The sequence below is a fragment of the Periplaneta americana genome, chromosome 10 (genome assembly GCF_040183065.1).
Source record: "Periplaneta americana isolate PAMFEO1 chromosome 10, P.americana_PAMFEO1_priV1, whole genome shotgun sequence".
NCBI classification, from domain to species: domain Eukaryota; kingdom Metazoa; phylum Arthropoda; class Insecta; order Blattodea; family Blattidae; genus Periplaneta; species Periplaneta americana.
The window spans coordinates 92,292,475-92,312,466 of NC_091126.1; the positions used below are offsets into that span (position 1 = coordinate 92,292,475).

At 34.0% G+C, this 19,992-nt stretch overlaps 1 protein-coding gene across 3 annotated transcripts in view; it reads right to left on the reverse strand.

Annotated features, from left to right (window-relative positions):
• The window catches only part of LOC138707891 (ubiquitin-conjugating enzyme E2 H), a 131,344-nt gene that overhangs the window by 1,839 nt on the left and 109,513 nt on the right, over positions 1–19,992 (reverse strand). The window contains exon 5 of one of the 3 annotated variants that reach the window (XR_011334417.1): positions 17,901–18,213. Coding sequence is in view for 1 of the 3 variants with exons in the window: in XM_069837933.1 (XP_069694034.1) it covers positions 18,089–18,213 (125 nt within the window). In the remaining 2 variants the exon portion in view is untranslated. Of the gene's footprint in view, positions 1–755; positions 18,214–19,992 lie in introns of those variants that run through there. The other 2 variants (XM_069837933.1, XR_011334418.1) reach the window with 2 other exon arrangements.

A 19,992-nucleotide genomic window follows, 5' to 3' on the forward strand; every position in this document is an offset into this window, starting at 1 on the left:
AGGACATCCCTCAGTTCAGGAATCTACCTCCAGGAAATGAAGGAGGTTTGGCAACATTGTCGAGAGACAGAAAAAAATCACTATTGTGGGAAAAAATGGCCTGCTCGGAATGAACTACTGCATGGAGAGAAGAATGTGGTGAACGCTCCTCTTGTTGACCTCAAAAATGTGCGTCTGCCTCTGCTGCATATTAAATTGGGTCTCGTCAAAACCTTTGTGAAAGCCATTGACAAAACTTCACATGGATTCATGTACTTGCGACAGAAGTTCCCAAGGATCAATGAAGCAAAAATAAAGGAAAGAATATTTGCAGGACCACAAATTAGAGAATTAATGGCTGATGAACATTTCCTTGATTTGTTAAGTGATGTTGAAAAAATGGCATGGCTGTCTTTCACAAGAGTGTCTGCAAGAACTTTTTAGGCAAACATAAGGCAGAGAACTATCACGATATTGTACATGAACCACTGAGATCATACCACCATATGGGATGTAACATGTCACTAAACTACATTTCTTGAATGATCATTTCGACTTCTTCCTGGATAACCTTGGCACCATTAGTGACGAATACAGTGAATGGTTCCACCTGGACATTTCTCAAATGGGAAAGTGTTATCAAGGCAATTGGAGATTGGAGTGCTGCAATGTCCGACTACTGCTGGATTTACGAAGTGATGTTCCTGAGGCAAAGTATCACAGAAAATTGGGAAGGAAGAATATTTTTAGGTATGTTTCTTCACTTTTCTTTACTCTTATGTTTTTTTTTTTTTTGCTGTTTACATTTGAATTTATAAAAATGATTATCATATGAAAACTGAGGCCAATACAGAAATTCTGAAATTAGATCTGGATTCAGTGTGTTTTGTTCTTGTGGCAGAAAAATTTTTATGCTCGACCATGCTGAACTGTAGTAATTATACACCTGGTAGCAGCCCTTTAATGGACCTCATTAAAGTTCAGGTTTTCCACCAATCAGAAAGTAATATGAAAGCGCAAGTATCGATTATTCTCGGATATGCAATCGAAAGACAACTAGTGAAACATCACGGAGGCTGGAAATCCAATACTATCGCAGAAGGTTATGTTCTGTTACTATAATAATTAGCGTTAATTGTAAATAATATTCAAATAAATTCAATTTGTCATCTCGTTTTTCAATGTATAATTCAATTTCAAGGTTATATCAAGATTAATGTTTGTTTTACTCTCTAGATTATATCAAGGTCGTCGACATCTGTTTCTCGAAAAAAATCAATACTTTCGCGTCTGCGCACATCTCACAATTTACGAGGTAGGCTATTTCACAAGGTCAGTTCTGCTCCTCACTTAGATAGCAATAACATGAATACTTATGAATAATTTCAAGTTAGAAATATGGTCGAGCATAAAAAGTCGTATGAAACTTGCCTATAATGGTAATTAAGATGCTCGTATGAAAATTATGAAACTCGCTTGTGCTCGTTTCATAAACATACTCGCGTCTTAATTACTACCATTATAGGCTCGTTGCATAATGTACTATTTTTTTATAGACCAGTGTAATGATTTGTTAGTGATATTAGGCAAAAATACAAATACACTATTAATTCTGTATTATTATTTCTACTTGGTAATATTTGAGCTTATGATCATTACTGTTCGAACACAATAGTTGAAAAATTTGAACTGAACTGGAAAAATGTGAACCATAGACAAAGAATTAAGTGGCATCATGTGTTTCACATATTTCAAATACAGGAGGAAAGCAGAGGAGGGGACATTGTGAGTTGCGTCACTAACATGTTCATTGTGGCATCTGGCCTTCTCTATGGATTTGAAATAACCATTTTTGGCATTGTTCTAGTTCACGTTTCAAACAAATTAATCATTTTTTTGACATGAGGAAACTGTTTTCGAATTATTTGGAAGCGCAAAGCCCCTTATTAATTTTATTGGGAGGGCAACGCACCTGGATCTATAAGTTGAGGGAGCAGATTGTGCTTTCCCCGAAGTCGACGCCTATGGTCATATCTACAGTCATCGTGAATTACGTAGTAGAAGGTAGACTATTCTCTTTGGTCTGTTGTGTTATGATAGATATATGCCTGACAAGTGGATAAAAGTATTTCATGCCATTGAATGCAGTGAAGTGACTAGTTGATATAATACTGCATAATATTCCAAATTGTAGAGAATAGTATTTCCTGTGTAATCATAGCAAACACATTTTTAAGTTCTATTACACCAGTACTTACAACAGAACAGGTTAATAGGAATAAATCAGAAAATAATTAGCAAATAAATTTAGAAATACAAGACAATGGGGAGTAAAACATATGATACGATGATTAAATAAAACTGAAGAAGAGGAAATGAACTGATGTGAAAACTGTGAAAAATGTTAAAGTGATGGTGATGGTGGATCGAAAAGCAGAAATGTGAAGGTTCATCATGACAAAAATTGTAAGGTTGGCTGACAATAAAAATGTCACATCACGTCACGTCATATATCATACCAGTACTCAATTACAAGCTTTCATCTATATTATTCGGGATCTCTCCAAGGAGAAGGATTAAGTGTCGAAACAAACGAAAAATTATTGTATCTTAAAAATACTCAAGTTACCGGCAATATATATTTATTACATCAATAGGTTCAGAGTTTAAAAACTTTATAGACTTTTCATTCCACCACAATGTTCCAACATCCAAAATCTATAACACAACTATTTTATGCATATTTATAAATTTAGAGCAGTATATTCTTTAAACTTCTGCATACCAAGTGCAATACATCACAGTCCGTGTCCAAATTCTGGTAGTATGCACTAGACCTCTGCATTCTCTTGAAAATGGCTAACCGAGCTTGCTGATCAGTCCTTAGTTGTGGAGAAGGCAGCTGGGAAATGAATCGCTTGAGCGCTTGCAATCAAGAATATATAACCAACAGATTGAAATGTTTACTTGGTCGGTCCCGAGTGCTCAATGTTGTTGCACTACAATTACATCACCTTTTAATGCCTGATACCCAAAACAGCTTACCTCAGAAGGTTACCATTTTGTTTTTATTTCTGACAGCACGAAAATTAGGAAGTATTTGAACGTTTAAACAAGGAAACATAAATATTAAATAACACAATTCTTTAAGTTTAATATTATCAATAATGTTATTCAGCATCCATCTTGTCGAACTCATTATATCATAATGAAAATGTTTAATGTAGCTTAGTAAATATGTGATTGCATAAAGAGAACAGAGATTGTCTCAAATTTCTTCAAAAAACAGACATAATCTATTTTTAATAAAAACAAACCAAATCTACATGTTCACTTTGCTTAACATTTATACAATAATGTATATTAAGAGATGCTTAATTGCAGATAATATCTGACGATAGACCAACTTATGGTAAGGTATCGGCAGATTCTTTTATTCCACATTCAACAACCATATCACGAACTATCAAGGATGGAGCAAACAAAATTCGTGCTGAAATTATTCCAAAATTAAAAGAATCAATGGAAAAATCGCCAATTGGTTTTAAAAATAATAATTTTTGTTCAGTCTTATCTAGAATTTCGCCTTTGATTTCTTTAATGTATTTACTTTTGTCCTGTACCATTATGAATACAGCACTGTTACAAAATATTATGAGTTAACTGTTCTATTCAACTAGAGGATAAAGACTAACTTTTTTTTATCTAATTTTTAGTGCTGCTTATACTTTATATTTATATTCTTTAAATATTTTATTGTAATTTTCATTCAATCTGATAAGTTCACTAATCAGGTGATAGGGCATCAGGCAGTTTAACATTTCCATAGCACATATTGTAAACACATTGATCAAAGACAGTTTTCAGTCCATGATATCATTCAAGTGATCGAGACGACTGTCAGCTGTGATGTTTCATGGAGTGTTTTACCCTCTGTGTAGTCAAGACATGCGGCAACCAGCTGCTGCATATATATATATATATATATATATATATAGTATGGAGGAGCAACCAACGCACTTATATCATGACTCTCAGTTGGTCGTTCTTAATGAAATGCAGAGATCTAGTATGTACCAGTATGCAACAATAATGGTAATAGATTATTTTATGTTTTGGTTGAACTTACCAGCATCATTCACAGAACATAATTTCGAGCCATTTAATGATTAGGTATATCAATATAAAATTTAGAATAAACAAATTACCACTCACTAACTTTTTCCCCACTTAGATCACTATTCAGTGTAATATAAATGTCAAACAAACCAACTGCACAGTACTAACTTAGGTAGATGTGGTTTCTCATTGAGGTTCTAAATAATTTCTTCAGTTTCTCCAAAGACATTACAAAACTATGCGGATGTTTTTACAGATTCTTCCTTCTATCATGTTCACGAATCCTCTATTAATTCTGTATCTTCTTGTTTAAAAATATTTTCAACTACATGATCTCTTTAGTGTTTAGGTAAGGTAATTAATGACTAGACAGGAATTCAAAGATGACTGTTGTGGCCTAGTTTCAGATACTCTTCATTTCTTTTATAATATAAATTCAAAAGTGTAAATTTGATAAAGCCTACTATCATTGAACTCTAATTTTCTCTCTCTTTTCATTTGTTATCTTCAGACCTAAACATATCCATTATTTCGAACATTTTTTATTTACCATGATATTGAGATACTGCTCAAATTCAAGTTACCTCATCATATTTTAAAATTCACTGAGCAGAGCACACAAACACTACAAAAAGCATGACAACAGGGAAGATAAAAAAAAAAAACCTTCAATGATAACTTACATGTTAAGATAAAGCAACAAGTCATTACAAATCGAATAATCAAATTCACCATTTGTAATCCTGACGAGATATTGTGTTTATTTTTATTTTTATTATTATTATTATTATTATTATTATTTTTTTACTTTCTCAAGCAATTCTTTTAAATTCCTCTTTCTTCCACACCATCCCAAATCAATCTCACAAAATTGTATTCATCACGAAGGCATTCTTGTACCGAGAGCTACACACATTTTAGTAAGTTTTATATTTCAATATTCCACAAAGACATTAAAGTGTTAATATGATGAATTGAAATTTTTCCCATTAATTTTATGTGAATGAGTGCAGAGGGAGCATGAGGATTATCTTAAATATGAGAATAGAGAAGAAAAATTAGTATCTAAAGGAACTCGAACTTAGTTAAATGAATTTTAATTTTTGGAACTCTATAACTCTTACAATATTTTCCACAACAGTCTGAAACTTATACAGTATGTAAAGCATTATAACGGTTAGTTGATAATAACAAATCTAACAATGCTAAGCTCAAGAACACTTTTTCTTCTTCCTCTTCTTATTCTTCAGGAAATTGAATCTAAAGCACAATTTATAGAGGAAAAAAGATGAATGTCCATTTTTTCACAAAAAAAAAAAATAATAAAAAAAATAAAATAAAAAAAATAAAAAAAAGGTGGAGGTGAAGGATGAACGTCCATTTTTTCACAAATTGCACAACACTATTATTTATGTTTATATATAAAAAAGATGAATCACCATTATTTACTAACAACACTATTAGTAATACATACAATACTTATTTGATGCTGTTTTGTATGGAAAGTTATCACAGAACTTACGTGTAGATTATCCACAAATTTTTTCTTCTTCTTTTCTTTTAATTTTTTTCTTTTAATCGTACAGGTCTTTGAATTTTTCATCAAGAATGGGCAGTGGTCCATCATAGCTTCTTGATGAATGCAGAAATTCTCTTTCTTGTAAATTAGGCTGAACCTTCTCTTGTGCTCTGGAAATGTTATAGCGCTTGAATACCAAGCATCATTGCATGTATTTCGATGTAATACTAACTGGTTTTAAGTGTAAAGTCTGAAGCTCACAAATTGGTTTTGTGGGAATGAATATGAGTTTAAAGCTGGTACCGAAGTTATTTCCCCAGCTTCTCAATAAACTTTGGTTACATTCTTCCACAGTAAAAGGGCTTGGTTTTTATCATGCAGTTCTAATGTAATCTCTCCAATGTGCAGAAACTTCAGCGCGAATCCTTTCGTTAATGAGAGCAATATTTCAATTGCACTCAATGTAAGAATTGCCTCTAATTGGAGAGGCTATAGTGACAATTTTCAAAAGCTTCTGAATTTGGGCAACAAAGTAGAAAAATCTTATGGCTCTATAGATTTTTTCCACAGCAATGAATCAGAAAACAATCATGTCCTCAAGAACGTGACAAATAAAATATAACATTCACATATCACCAGCTGCATCTTTCTTCCCTACAGACTCATCACAAATGTAAAAGGATAATTAATATTTGATAGAACATGAACTTTAAATAGATAAAATGAAAACTGCCGTTTATAATATACATCATTTGTGCTGACATGGGTAATTTCAAGTTCTTTTGCAAGTCAAAACAAACAACCTTTTGCGTTGTGATCTTCTGACTTAAGACTTGCTTGGCATTTTCTTCTAAAGAAAGAATCTGCCCTTCGCATGTAAACTCATGTTCTATGTTGAGCTGTTTTAACTGAATTTAGTTTAAGATTCTCTACAGGATCTGATGACCTGAGCAATCTAACATGCTGATTAACTTTGAACTCGTCATATGTACTGCATGTATCACTATGTGGATAACCGAAAGAGATGTTGACTTTTGTGGTTAAGGTATGATAAATTTCTTATGACACAGGATTTGCAGAGTTCATTTCCAGGAACATGGCATTAAGTTTCTTTATATTTAGTTTTTGTGGTAGATAAATATGTCCACTGTTATGAAGACTATAATGAGTTGTCCTGCCTCTAAGTGATTTAATGTGCGATAAATGGCATCCAGAGCTTCCTGCTTTAATTTGCTTGGCCTATTATTGTACATGCTACGTCCATCTTCACCAACAAAACCTGTTAGAGCTAAGTTAGACTCAATTGTCTGAATAAAATTTGTTATAATATGGATTCCACTGCACGCAGTACTGGTCTGCATGTCAGACTACAAAAATGTTGGCCTGGGTTCAATTCCTGGTTTGGAAAATTTACCTTTCTAATGTTTTTCCCGAGGTTTTCCCTCAACCCATTAGGAAAAAATGCTGAATAATTTTCGGCACTGGACCTTGGGTTCATTTTGCTGGAATTATCACTTTCATTTCTATCAGATGCCAGATAACCATTGCAGTTGATAAAGCACTATAAAATAAACCAATAATAATATAGCATGGATTTCCAAGAAGGCCTTATGGCAAACAGGTATTTCAATATTTTCATTACATATAAGAACACGAACTTTATAACTTAAGAATGTGAATGTAAACTGACACCACTCAGCTCCTTACTTGGTCTCCTTTGTGAAACAAATCTAACGTTTCTAGTCCTCCTAAGTAGACTTTTTTGCATTGTAGTTGTATATTTTAATAAATTTCAAAATTATGTTATTTCTTTCTGTTGGAGTTATCATTTAAAAACAATTGGAAGGAGAACAGTGGCAATTAAGTCCAGTTTAATGAGTACTACGAGTGATGGTTTTAAAGGTGGAGCTGCAGCCCCCAGCCCCCCCCCCACCCTAAAGTAATCAGTTCTGATAAAACTGATTATTTGTTTGCAAAAAAAATCAGTTTTTGTTCATTTAATATATTTATTAATTATCATAAAATGCTTTTTGAGCTGTGTTTAATTTTGCGCTGTTCTCTGAACTCTGCGTTTAACATGATCAATATACCAAGTAAATCCACTTTTCCTTCCACACTGGTCACAACAGAACACAGTTTTAAAGCAGTAGAAAAACTGCAAAATCTGCAGCTCCTGTTTACTTCTGTCAAGTGTACAACTTTTCACACACAGATCCTTCCTTACTCCCATGGAGCTTGACACCACAACTCACACCCTTAAGGTTCCACTATATAAGCAAATTTGTCACGTTGTCATAACACTTCTGTCAGACAGGTAAGATCATAAAAATAACTAAAGCGTTTTGAGACTGTTGCAAACTTTCTCCCACCTCCCCCATAAATTAATTCCTTTTAATGAGCTCTTGTACGTGCCAAAAATTTAACTTGGTTTGTGTCCACTAGTAGTGTTGTTTAAGTCTATGAGTTTACAAGTGATGTGATTTTGCAGAAATGATTAACTCTGCTCAGTATTTGCAGTTTGTTCATTTCAGTAATCTAACAATTAATGAGAAATGTGGAATCAAACACTTCAGTAGACCAACATCAATGTCGGATACTAAACAGTTGCTACTAGCCAACAAAAAGAGTACATTAGAAGTTTTAATGCCGATGTTTATGTGTTTTATTTTGTCAGTGAATCTTGATGGACTGGGAAAGACGTAATGGACCAGACACACAAACTTGCGAAATCAACAAAACATTTCAATAATGCACTAAATCTCGCTATTTTGGGGATAGTGAATATCAAGTTTGGCTCACCAAGAAGCTATAGAAAAACACAACGGACAGGTGAGGAAAAACAGAGATGCATTTTCGAAAATAATAAATTGGATCAAGTTTTGTGGAAACATTGAATTAGCTTTAAGAGGACACAATGACATAGCAGATTCTGAGAATCAAGGCATATTTATTTAGTGAAATATAAGAGTGAGTTATATTCAATGTTTAAGTCACATTTAAAAAGTTCATCATTACTTAAAGTACACCCAAAACAATTCAAAATGAATTGTGAGACTGCATGCTGAAAGTATGTGCAGAAAATATACTACATGAAATTGAACAATAAGAATTCGTATTCATTCAGGCTGATATTTCTGAAAATTTCCAGTTAATAATTGTGTTACGTTTTTTGTAATAAAGAAGGAAAACCAGTAGCACAATTCTGGGGCTTCTTTAAAGTAGGGTGACCAGATTTCCAAAATAAAAAAAAAAAAGGACACTTATTGAAGTTGACATGAATCAACATTTTATCTAAACATTTATTATTACTTGTGTAATGTTAGTGAGCAGTAAGGTCCAGTTTCAAAGTAATGGATGCTACATTGTTTACAGTAACAAGGCTATAATAATTATGCAAGTACATAATAAAGTAGCAGTCCACAGCGAACAGCGGATCAGTATACACGTGTGTGGAGGGAGTTCGGCAGTGAGGAAATATTGTAGTAGAGAGATTGACACTGACATCGCATAACAGTGTAATAATGGTGAATATTGAAGATAATAGCCAAGCAGTTGTAAACCTTGAAGCAAACATTGAAGAGATCTACAAGAAGTTGGAAACTCTACAGAAGGAAAACGACCTAATGAAAAGTAAGGTGAAATATCTAGAAGAAGATCAGAGAAGAAAGAACTTAATATTTTTTGGAATCGAGGAAAAGAAGAAGGAACAGGCATTAGAAACATACGAGATTGTAATGAAAGTGTCCTCGGATTGGTTCAGGATTGATGCGAGCGATGGACAAATAAAAGAAGCATACAGAATCGAGAAAAATGGAAATAGACCTATTCTAGTTACATTCTCAAGTATAATGGCAAAAGAAAAAATTTTGAGCAAACGAAAGTACTTAAAAAACTCAAATATTACACTGGAACATGATTTTGAATATGAAGTAAGATGCAGGAGAAGAATATTGATTCCTTTTATGAAGGCTGCAAGGAAAAATGGTAATTTCGCTAGATTATACAGAGAACAAATTAAAGATAAATGGGGAGATGTTTGATGTGGAATTCTGTTTGGAAAATTTGAACCATACAGAGATAAGGACAATGAAGAAGGAGATAAGGAACATTATAGTAAAACATACGAAGGAAGAACTATTTGAAAAATTAGAAGGTGGAGAGGTCATCACACAGGAAAGAATAGCAAGCGATGGAATGAATCAGTCAGCTAGTCACATGAACCAGGAAGAGAGGCCAGCGACCAGAGTAATGCACAGTGCAGCAACAGCAGCAGACGAGGATGTCAACAAGTGATTAAAGAAGAAACAAGAGGCTTGCACTAAAATAATGATGACGGCATCAGGTAGACAGGGGAGAACAGAAGGACGGCATACAGGAGCTGAGAACAGCAAAAAGAGTTCAGTGGATCCAGCTGGAAGAACAAATATGGGTCAGCAATTACAAAAGGGGTCGAGAGATGAAGAAGATACTAAGATAAGAAGTCAAGATTCTGCAAGAACTGGAAGAGATAATGTAACATTAGTGATACCGAATAGAGGTATGTCAGTGGGAAGAAATATGGGACAGAAAAGTTATAATTTAAGAGATAGGTGCATGAGTGACAAAACATAGGAAAGTGATAAAGTAAAAATAGTATGCATGAGTGACAAAATTTAGGAAAGTGATGAAGTGAAAAGAGTGATAGTGACAGAAAAGATGGTAAGGCAAGGGAATAATAGTGAAAAAGGATAAGATACAAGTAATAGCCAGAGAGTGATAATAAGTAAGTAGTGATACAAATAAAATAAAGAATCATATCATATCATATCATATCATATCATATCGTATCATATATCATATCATATACAAATCTCATATCATATCATATCATATCATAATGAAGTATCATGGATACTTAGCTTAAGTCATTGTTGATAATTTTTTATATTGCAACTAGTCTGGATTAATTACGTTAACTAATCTGTTTAAAAATACTTCAGGTTAGTTGGATCTTACATCATATACATGTCACTGTATTCTGAACTTATTTCATAACAAAAATTTTTGCCTTGTATTACGTTTTAGGGTACGGCCACAGGAGCTACATTTGTCGCAGGTTTTCTGCTACAAATGTAGCTGCTGTAATTGTCGCAAAATGGGTGGCCACACGGGCGCTACAATTACTGCTAGTTTCTGCGTTAAATGTCGCTACGTGTGGCCACATGACATGCCACACGTAGCGACATTTGTAGCTAGTTCTTTTGCGTTTTGCAGCACTTTTGCGTAGTGTAGTGGAAGCTTTCTTCCGAGATGGAGTATGAAGCCAAAGTCACTTTGTGTGTGTTTGTACATTATTACGGTCACACACAATTGTAATGCACATGAGAAGAAAATTTATAGCAGTGCCATAGAGTTAACTTTTATTCCTGCGTCGATTTTACAACAGACAATATTGTTCGTCAGTAACAATCTGAAGTACGGTGTGGGTGAAGGGTTTGCTGAAAGACTGTATGAAGACCTAATTTCTCGTGGTTCTGTAGAAGGGTCATTGGGATCGTACGACAGGTTAGACATGCTCTTCCCTTTTCAATACATGAATTTCTGAAGCATCTCCAAGTAAAAAGGAGTTTTAAACATGACCCAAAACACAACTCAAAGAGGCAATATGTTTGTAACATATTTGAGAGATCTATCTTGTAAAATAATTGTGTTTTTTCTATTTTACCAAATGAAGTCGCTGTGAAGGGTTTACTGGAACGCTATTGTATAGATTTTATTATTGAAGGAAACCTTTGGTCGAAAATGAAAGAAAAAAAATGTGTACTCTCAAAGAACGGTATTTTGAAAAGAGTATAAGTAAACACATCTATCATAAAAGTTCTCTTTTTCTTGGTTTTGCAGAATGCTTATTGGACATCGCGGCTTTTTAAACTTGACCCTTATATCCCAAAATACAGCTCAAAGTGGAAATGTCTTTATAAACAATACTGATTTGTGAGGTCTGTCCTGCAAAAGAATTGTACGTTTTTTACCAAACAAAATTGCTGTGAAGGGTTTGCTAGAATGCTTTTGTATACATTTTATTATTGAAGAATTCTTTAGGTCGAAATTGAAAGAAGAAAAATGTATGTACTTTTTAAAGAAAGATATTTTGAAGAGAGTTAAAAAATAGGGCAACTCAGTTGGACTATACATAAGCGAAGCAATATTTATTGGCACCGTATTGTTAGTAACAAAATATGTTATATATATATATATATATATATATATATTGGCATCGTATTGTTATAAATGTCATGATAATAATTCCCCATCTAAAAGTCAATCTCCCTCTCTACTTCACTCCCCCATAAACACAAGTTAATTCTGTTGTTATGATTACATACACATACTGAGAATTTCAACCATTAGAAAAACGGGGTTTCCTTTAAATTTGAGAATGCCTTTCTCCCATTGTAGGCTTACATCTTATCCAATATAAAATAGAGTTTACGTTCTCTTAAACATGATAGATTACGTTTCTCAGATTATTAAATTTCGGGGGAGGGGGAAACTGAAAGGTGAATCTTAGGGTATGTTACAGTTTCATAAAGTTTTTTTACCAACAAAAGAAAATTTTAACGCTAAAAGATAAGCAGGGTGGTACAAATTACGATATCTTATAGCTAATTCGAGAGACAAATTTCACTGCACCCATCAATGTCACTTGTTTTATTTTTAAATACATTAGACCTGAATAAAACACCAAGGTGTTGTATGCCTGGCTGCAAATTCAATTACCAGAAAAGAACTTAGTGCCGATATTTACTTTCCCTTCTGGTGAAGTAACAAAAAAACAGAAATAAGATTAAGAAAATAGTATTTAAAATTAGCTTACGCATGCATCCATATGTATTTGTAAATTTACATTGCGCTAAATTATTGTAATTCTCTACTGTAAAATGAATAACTTTCATTTGTTATTTCACTCTTTTTAAAGTCTTAATCTGTGTGTCCTTTACATGACATTTTATTTTCGCTTTCTATCTCATTCCTAAAAAATTAAAGCATAACCATTCATTTTACACAGTTGTTTGTACTTTTATTACAATTTTTTTCTTTTTTTTTTTTTTGTTTTCTTTTGCATGATATTTATTCTTTATTTATTGTCAGTTAGTAGATAAAAGTCTTTTGACATGTATATTCTTTGATTCGCCGAGTCTCCTCTGGGAATTAGTAAAGCGGAAATAAATATTAATATAAATTTAAAGTTTAAAAATATAGATTTCATAATAAGAAATTCCGAGTAACTAACAACAATGTTAATTCGTTTAAGGTGGAAAATTATTGGTCACGAATAGACCTAACATGTCAGACGGCGCCAAACTTGCTACATTTACTGCTCCGTGTGGCCGCTTCCATTTAACTCAATGCAGTCTATAATTCCAGCTACATTTGTCGCAGAAAACTTGCTACAAATGTAGCTGCACATGTAGCCACCCATGTCGCTACGTGTGGCCACCCAACAGCAGTAAATGTGGCAGAAAAAATGGACCCGGACCCATTCGAGTTGCAACACGACCTTGGGATGCGCCAAACTTGCTACATTTACTGCTCCGTGTGGCCACTTCCATTTAACTCAATGCTGCCTATAATTCCAGCTACATTTGTCGCAGAAAACTTGCTACAAATGTAGCTCGTGTGGCCATACCCTTAACTTTTTTAACATTCTCAATGAAGAACAACCGTACAAACTGCACCATATTTCTTTGATGGGTGAATTTTCTCTAGAAGTCTTTCCTTCAGGAAACTACAGAAGTCCATACAAGACACATTTTTGAAATGATATTTTGTGATTAACATGGCATTTATGGTTTTAACTGAAAACAGATTCCTTTCGTCAGACCAAATTGAATTCATCAATGAAAGCACTCTTTCTGATGATGCATTGCTGCCAGGTATTCCTAACACAAAACTTACAATCTGAATTATGGTTTTAAAACTAATGTATTTGTTTTTCATAATTTGTAATGTTTCAGTCCACCTCTCTGTAATTTTAACATCACACTCCTTCCACTGTTCAATTTTTGCTCCATATATGTTCTTCACATGATTCACTTGCCTATCTCTCATTGAATTGAATTCATTACGGTAACATCTGATAGCATTAATCAATGTTTTGCGTGATTATTAAATAAAATAAAAGAAAAAAATATATATATTTTAACAATAATTTAGGGAAACAGGACGCCATTAAAAAAAAGGGACATTTGGTGTCCTGAGCATATTTTTCTCGGGACAGGGGACAAGAGGCTGAAAAAGGAACAATCCCATTAAAAACAGGACATCTGGTCACCCTACTTCAAACCAACTGGCCGAGATGTAAGTGCCATATTGAATTGTATACTATATCAGCTTCATTTAATTAAAGAAAAAAAAAAAAAAAAAGGAAAAGTTAATTGGTGAGTGTTATGATTGAGCCACCTGTCATGAATGGTGTGCTAAATGGAGTTCAAGCAAGAATTCGAGATATATACCAAGTTCCTTGAGATTTCCATTAACAGAAAGGATCAAATATTTTTTGCCAATTTGTTCAATATTCCTGCATTCTTCTCCAGTTTTCCACAATGCTGTCAGCACTAGCTGCTGCGAAAATTCCAAGTGTAAGCAGTATTCGCTGGAATTTCATATCCAGAGCAGTGAACATTACATACGAGGAGAAAGCAGCACTTCTGGATTGTTTTAAAATTATTTCATAATCAGAAATGGTAAGCACTATACAAGACTCCGAGTTCTGTTTCTGGTTCAATTTCTTTCATATGGTGATGCTTCACGTTGATATAGTGTACAATCAATGACATAGTTGTAATAAAGATTTTTTAAAATTTGTTATTTTACTATGCTTTACCAACTGCTATGGTTATCTAGCGTGTGATGAGATGAAGGTGATAATGCCAGCAAAATGAGTCTAGGGTCCAACACCGAAAGTTACCCAGCATTTGCTCTTCATGGGCTGAGGGAAAACCCAGAAAAAACCTCAGCCAGGTAACATGTTCCCACCAAGATTTGAACTCAGACCCGCTCGTTTCACAGTCAGGTATGCCAACCATTACTTCACAGGGGGTTGACAAACACTTCTAATTTTTTCCGTCCAATTCATAAACAGAGAGAAAGCATAGAATTTGAAACCGAGAGTTGAGAAAATTACCAAATTTGCAAATCTGTAGGAATGCCAACAAGAGTTGCGGCCTTTAAAGAAGTCAGTGATGTCACCACAAATCAGGCTGTTACTCAATTCCAGGAATCGAATAACCACATTTCAATACACCACCTACTACAAAAGAAAACTTTGATAAATGTAAAATTGTCTTTCCTGAGAAGGAATTTGATGCATGTGTTAAGCTTTCCTGATGTCTGAGAAAGATATTTCAGTTCTAAATATAACTGTTTATATCATCAGGTGGAGTTCAGAACATATGATGGTACCATGGAACTTCAGCAGTTCCTCTTCTCGGAGAATTTAAGTGTGATATTTTCAGATATAGTAAAGTTATTTTGCATTGCTGTTACCATTCCAATTTCCTTGTAATTACATGCATTATGGTTTGTGCAAGAGGAAGATGCCTTGCTGCTGACGCTCGATAACCTCCTAATTTGTGGAACCAGTTTCATACCACGAGAAGTAATGAACCTCGCACCAATAACACCACAGAGGCTTGGCATAAGCGATTCCAGAGAGCTGTATCTAAAAATCACCGTTCCTTATATAATCTGATGCAGAGCCTGCAGAAGAAAGAATCTGATGTTGAAACAATGATCCAAGACCTGAATGTTGGCGAAGTATAAAAAGAACACAGAAAAGGAAGTATAAGAATTTTAATTTACGAATAAAAACATAGCTACCCGATATGATGAGTACAAAGATGACGAATGACTTGAAAATTATTTGCAAGCTTGTGGACACGTCATTATGACAGTGTAATATAGCTGCTTGCACTATATTGTATGTCTTTGAAACTGCCAAAACTATAATACGCCATGATCTACCATTCTCGAATAAATTATATTGGGTAAATATTCCTCGTTTGGATGTATTTATACTGAGGTTAACTTTATCTTTGGGCGAATATTCCTTGTGTGAAAGTTCCTAGAAGAATTATAATCAATCCAAATCTCATTTTTTGTGATTCTGTAACATTCACATTTTTCGTCTTTACACTTCATATATTAACGAATGATGAAAATTTTTTAATGGAAGAAAGTTCCACTGTGCTCTTAAAATAATAAACAAAACAGCATTTAAATACTTAAAAAGGGAGAAACCTGAAAATAGGCACAATATAAAGCGCAATGAATCAAACAGAACCACTTTATAAAAATTCGTCCAATCCTGGATGGTGTTACATAAAACAAGTGACAAATGTTGATGAGGTAATTGATGTTAAGTGTGAATGTTGCAATTTCTGAAATTGCAGACACAAATGTTAGAATGAGCCACAAAGAAGATGGTTTATTAGCAACATAACTATTCACTTCTATGTGTGAACAGCGACATCTCTGTTTAAAGGAGCTCGATTAGAAGGGTACCAGTGACCCCACAAACGGCATTCCATAATAAAATCAAGTTCACTCTTTTATGTACATTAATGTTCATTCTTAAATGTTCCAATTAAGCATCTTCAAATTGGGACTGGTGAAATGACCAAAATAACCTCACAGCACAGTGCAAATACCGTATAGAATCCTACCATGTTTATTTTATTTCTATTTCACAGGGCGGACAAATTTACATTTAAAGGTACCAATGTATTAAGTAATAAAATCCACATACTTAAGTTAATTTGTTGTACATGAATTAACTACTAAAAAACCACGCCAAAATAACTTAGTGCAATATTCAAAATGCACCACGGTACAAGCAAACATCTACTGTACATATTGGCATCATTACAAAAGTAAGGGAAGTATTTTTGAGATACATTTTAAAAATGGAAATATTAGGAACATTTAGACAGTTTACAGCTGCATGTCCATGCAAGGGAAATACCCATGTACAGGTGGTCTGAACAATTATAAAAGTGGGAAAAGAGAGAGAAAAAGTAAATAAAAGAGTAGGGTTTAAGGATGATGTTGAAGGAAGAACTCAACTACTATAATTCTGTTATAATAAAAAAAACTCCAATAGTTGCTCCACACATCTAACTTTCTTATGTACCTGTTAGAGGCAGACACAACAGTCCAGTTCTGCAAATACCTGTCAGAAACTAAAGCGTCAATTCAAATAAAAAAATACAATTTTAATCTAGCACTTATTTTGAAAATTAATATATATATATATACATATATGTATATATATATTTATATGTACATTATAAACTGTAATATTTTTTAAATTAACAACTTCAAACAGCAAAAGAGCTTGCACATATAAAATGTGAGCTATATCAATTAAAGCTGATATACTTGCTTCATTATCCGTACTGAAGAAAGAGATGTACAGACTACTTAATTTGTAAAAATAGATTATCTGTCAAAGTAATTATTCTGAATAGCTCTTTCTAAAGTAGGGTTTCCACCTCTAAGACATTTGATCTCACATATTACATCATTTCAAAATACATAACTCTATTACTAAAATGTTAATTCAAATAAACTAAACTTCGAAGAGAGAGAGAGAAAAAAAATACAATTTCATATGTAACTGCCTAGGAGTTCACTGGATCACAAAATTATGGACATGACATGTTTGTAATTCAAAGCAATTCCCAACCTGTAATAGTCTTGGTGAGAGCAATACTATATCGGCACGCACCACTTCACGAAACATCACTGACAAGGTTTAACCTTTTGGAAGCTGATTCTGGAATACCTGGTTTTATGAGATACTTAATTACAATATTTTATTAGTTCCGAAATACAGTATAATATTCATTTCGTTACAGCCAACGCAATAATCAATCTTTATTCTACAGGTTAGGAAGTGCAGTAATCAGATATTAATATACTATATTAAAATTCTTTCTGGATTGAAGCCATGCACCCAACGAACTGGTAGAAGACAAGAGTAATGATGGTGCATGTCATCAGAGTCCGACGTAAATCTCTGCTGTACAGTTAAAAATAAGGCAACCATGTTGTGAGTTCAAACGCTGCAGAGATCTCACAACATCGTGTAGTTTCAGCTACCTCTCCATTTCTCTTTCTTCTCCGGTATCAGATTGAAACATTTTCAACAATGTGTAATGTAAATTTTTTTACATATAAAAATTTTGCCATATTTGATCAACTAAGGCCTGGATAATAAAATTTCTTTCAAAAGACTTACCAAGTACACACTTGATTTAGTGCTTCACCAAAGAATATGTCTGCTTGCCAATTACAAGTGCACTTGAGAAGCATTTCATCAAGACATGACGAGGACCTAGTTTCACTGAAACCAGCACACTTCACACCAAACTGCTAGAGTATCTACAGGTAGCAAGTGTCTATGGATAGTTCCGGTGAAAGCCACCGTTATAATTCCATATCTTGTGCCTCATCCTCACTGAAATCAGACATCGAAGATTCACTGTCAGATGAGACACCCTGATTCTCTTGTTCCCGTAGGGCTTCTTCAGTTGCGTACTTCCGTACATACTCTGAAAGAAAACAAAAATATTTCATTTTAGTTTTTCACACTAAGTAAAGTTTCTAACAAATATTTAGGTTTACCTCATAATGAGAATTACAGTCAACTCTGGATATAGCGAACCTCTGCGGGCTTGCATATTTCAGTCACTATATCCGAAGTTCACTACATCCGAAGTGTCTTTTCCCTAACCTTACATGACAGAAATGAATGAAACTGTGAACAAGAAAATAAAATATTTAATTTTTGTGGAATGGATTACACTGTATATTGTTACTCAAAGTTGATTTATTTTAACTATGCTATTGACCGACGTCCGCTTGCAAAAGACCATGTTAAATGTCACTTATAATTTTCACCTGATCTTTACGCTTCGACTTTTTATACAGTACATTCATTGTTGGAACATTAGAAACAGACTGACCAGGTAGAAATGACAAAATGCTGTTATAGTGTGAATGCCGTACTCTGCCTTGGAATTTCCCGGGTTACTTAATGGATACTGGGAGAGGGTTGATGGAGTTTGAAAGCCATCGAAATCTTACCTTCAATTATGCTCTGGACTTAATGTCCGTCCCTTTCTAATAAAAGAAGGCAATTTCATTTTCCATTGTTTCGCTGCTATCTGTCATAATGGAAATGTTTCTGAGAACAAAAGGCAACCCTTTGACGGTGAAAGATTAGAAATAACAGTAGAGTAGTGTGCCTGAGAACAGAATGTCAGCCCTTTGACAGTGGAGTGAGGCAAGGTCGTCACACGTTGCCTGGATTTACAGTACAGCTCACTGTCTAGGAATCACCAATCCTACCTTTGTCCTTTGACTAAAGGAGTAAGAATGTTGTTCTCAACACATTCTTTCAATTTTATACAAGAAGGGAGTAACAGTCAGCGCATCTGGCCTCGAAACCAGGTGGCCCGGGTTCGATTCCCGGTCGGGGCAAGTTACCTGGTTGAGGTTTTTTCTGGGGTTTTCCCTCAACCCAATATGAGCAAATGCTGGGTAACTTTCGGTGCTGGACCCCGGATTCATTTCACCGGCACTATCAACTTAATCTCATTCAGACGCTAAATAACCGAAGATGTTGATAAAGTGTCGTAAAATAACCTAATAAAAAAAATTATACAAGAAGGACTGACTTCAAATAGAATTTGTCAGGATACAAGGTTCACTATAACTGAAGCGAGAGTTTACTATAAATGGAAATATTAATGTACTTTTTAATGTATGTGGGTCGGGACCAATGATTTAGAATCACTATAGCCAAATGTTCACTATAATCGAGTTCACTATATCCAGAGTTGACTGTATTAATTTTCTTTTAATTTACTACTACATATATGTAAACAGGAATGACTAGAAACATATAAACGGCACCAGTACTTTCTGCTATGAAAGAGAATTGTGATGATACACATATGAAGGATACAAGGGAAAAATGATCAATGTCACATTTCTGTTAAGGGTGAGATAATGATCTAATTCAGTATATTACTGCAAAATTTATTGCTGTTCCTTCTGGAAATGAAGGAAAAGATGACTGTATCTGTGGTGATAATCCTCCTTTACCAGTTTTCACAAGAACAACACTAAAGTTTGTTATACTCAATTAGATAATGACATCACCCTTAACATACTGTAACTGTGAGATTGAATTTTCCCGTGTACCCTTCATATAATTTCAGTAATTTTAACTGCTAAATATTTAATGGCGAACTATTAACGAAATGGCTATAATATCGAATTCCTATTGTGGGAATCTGGATGGAATCTAATGTGGAGAAGACAAT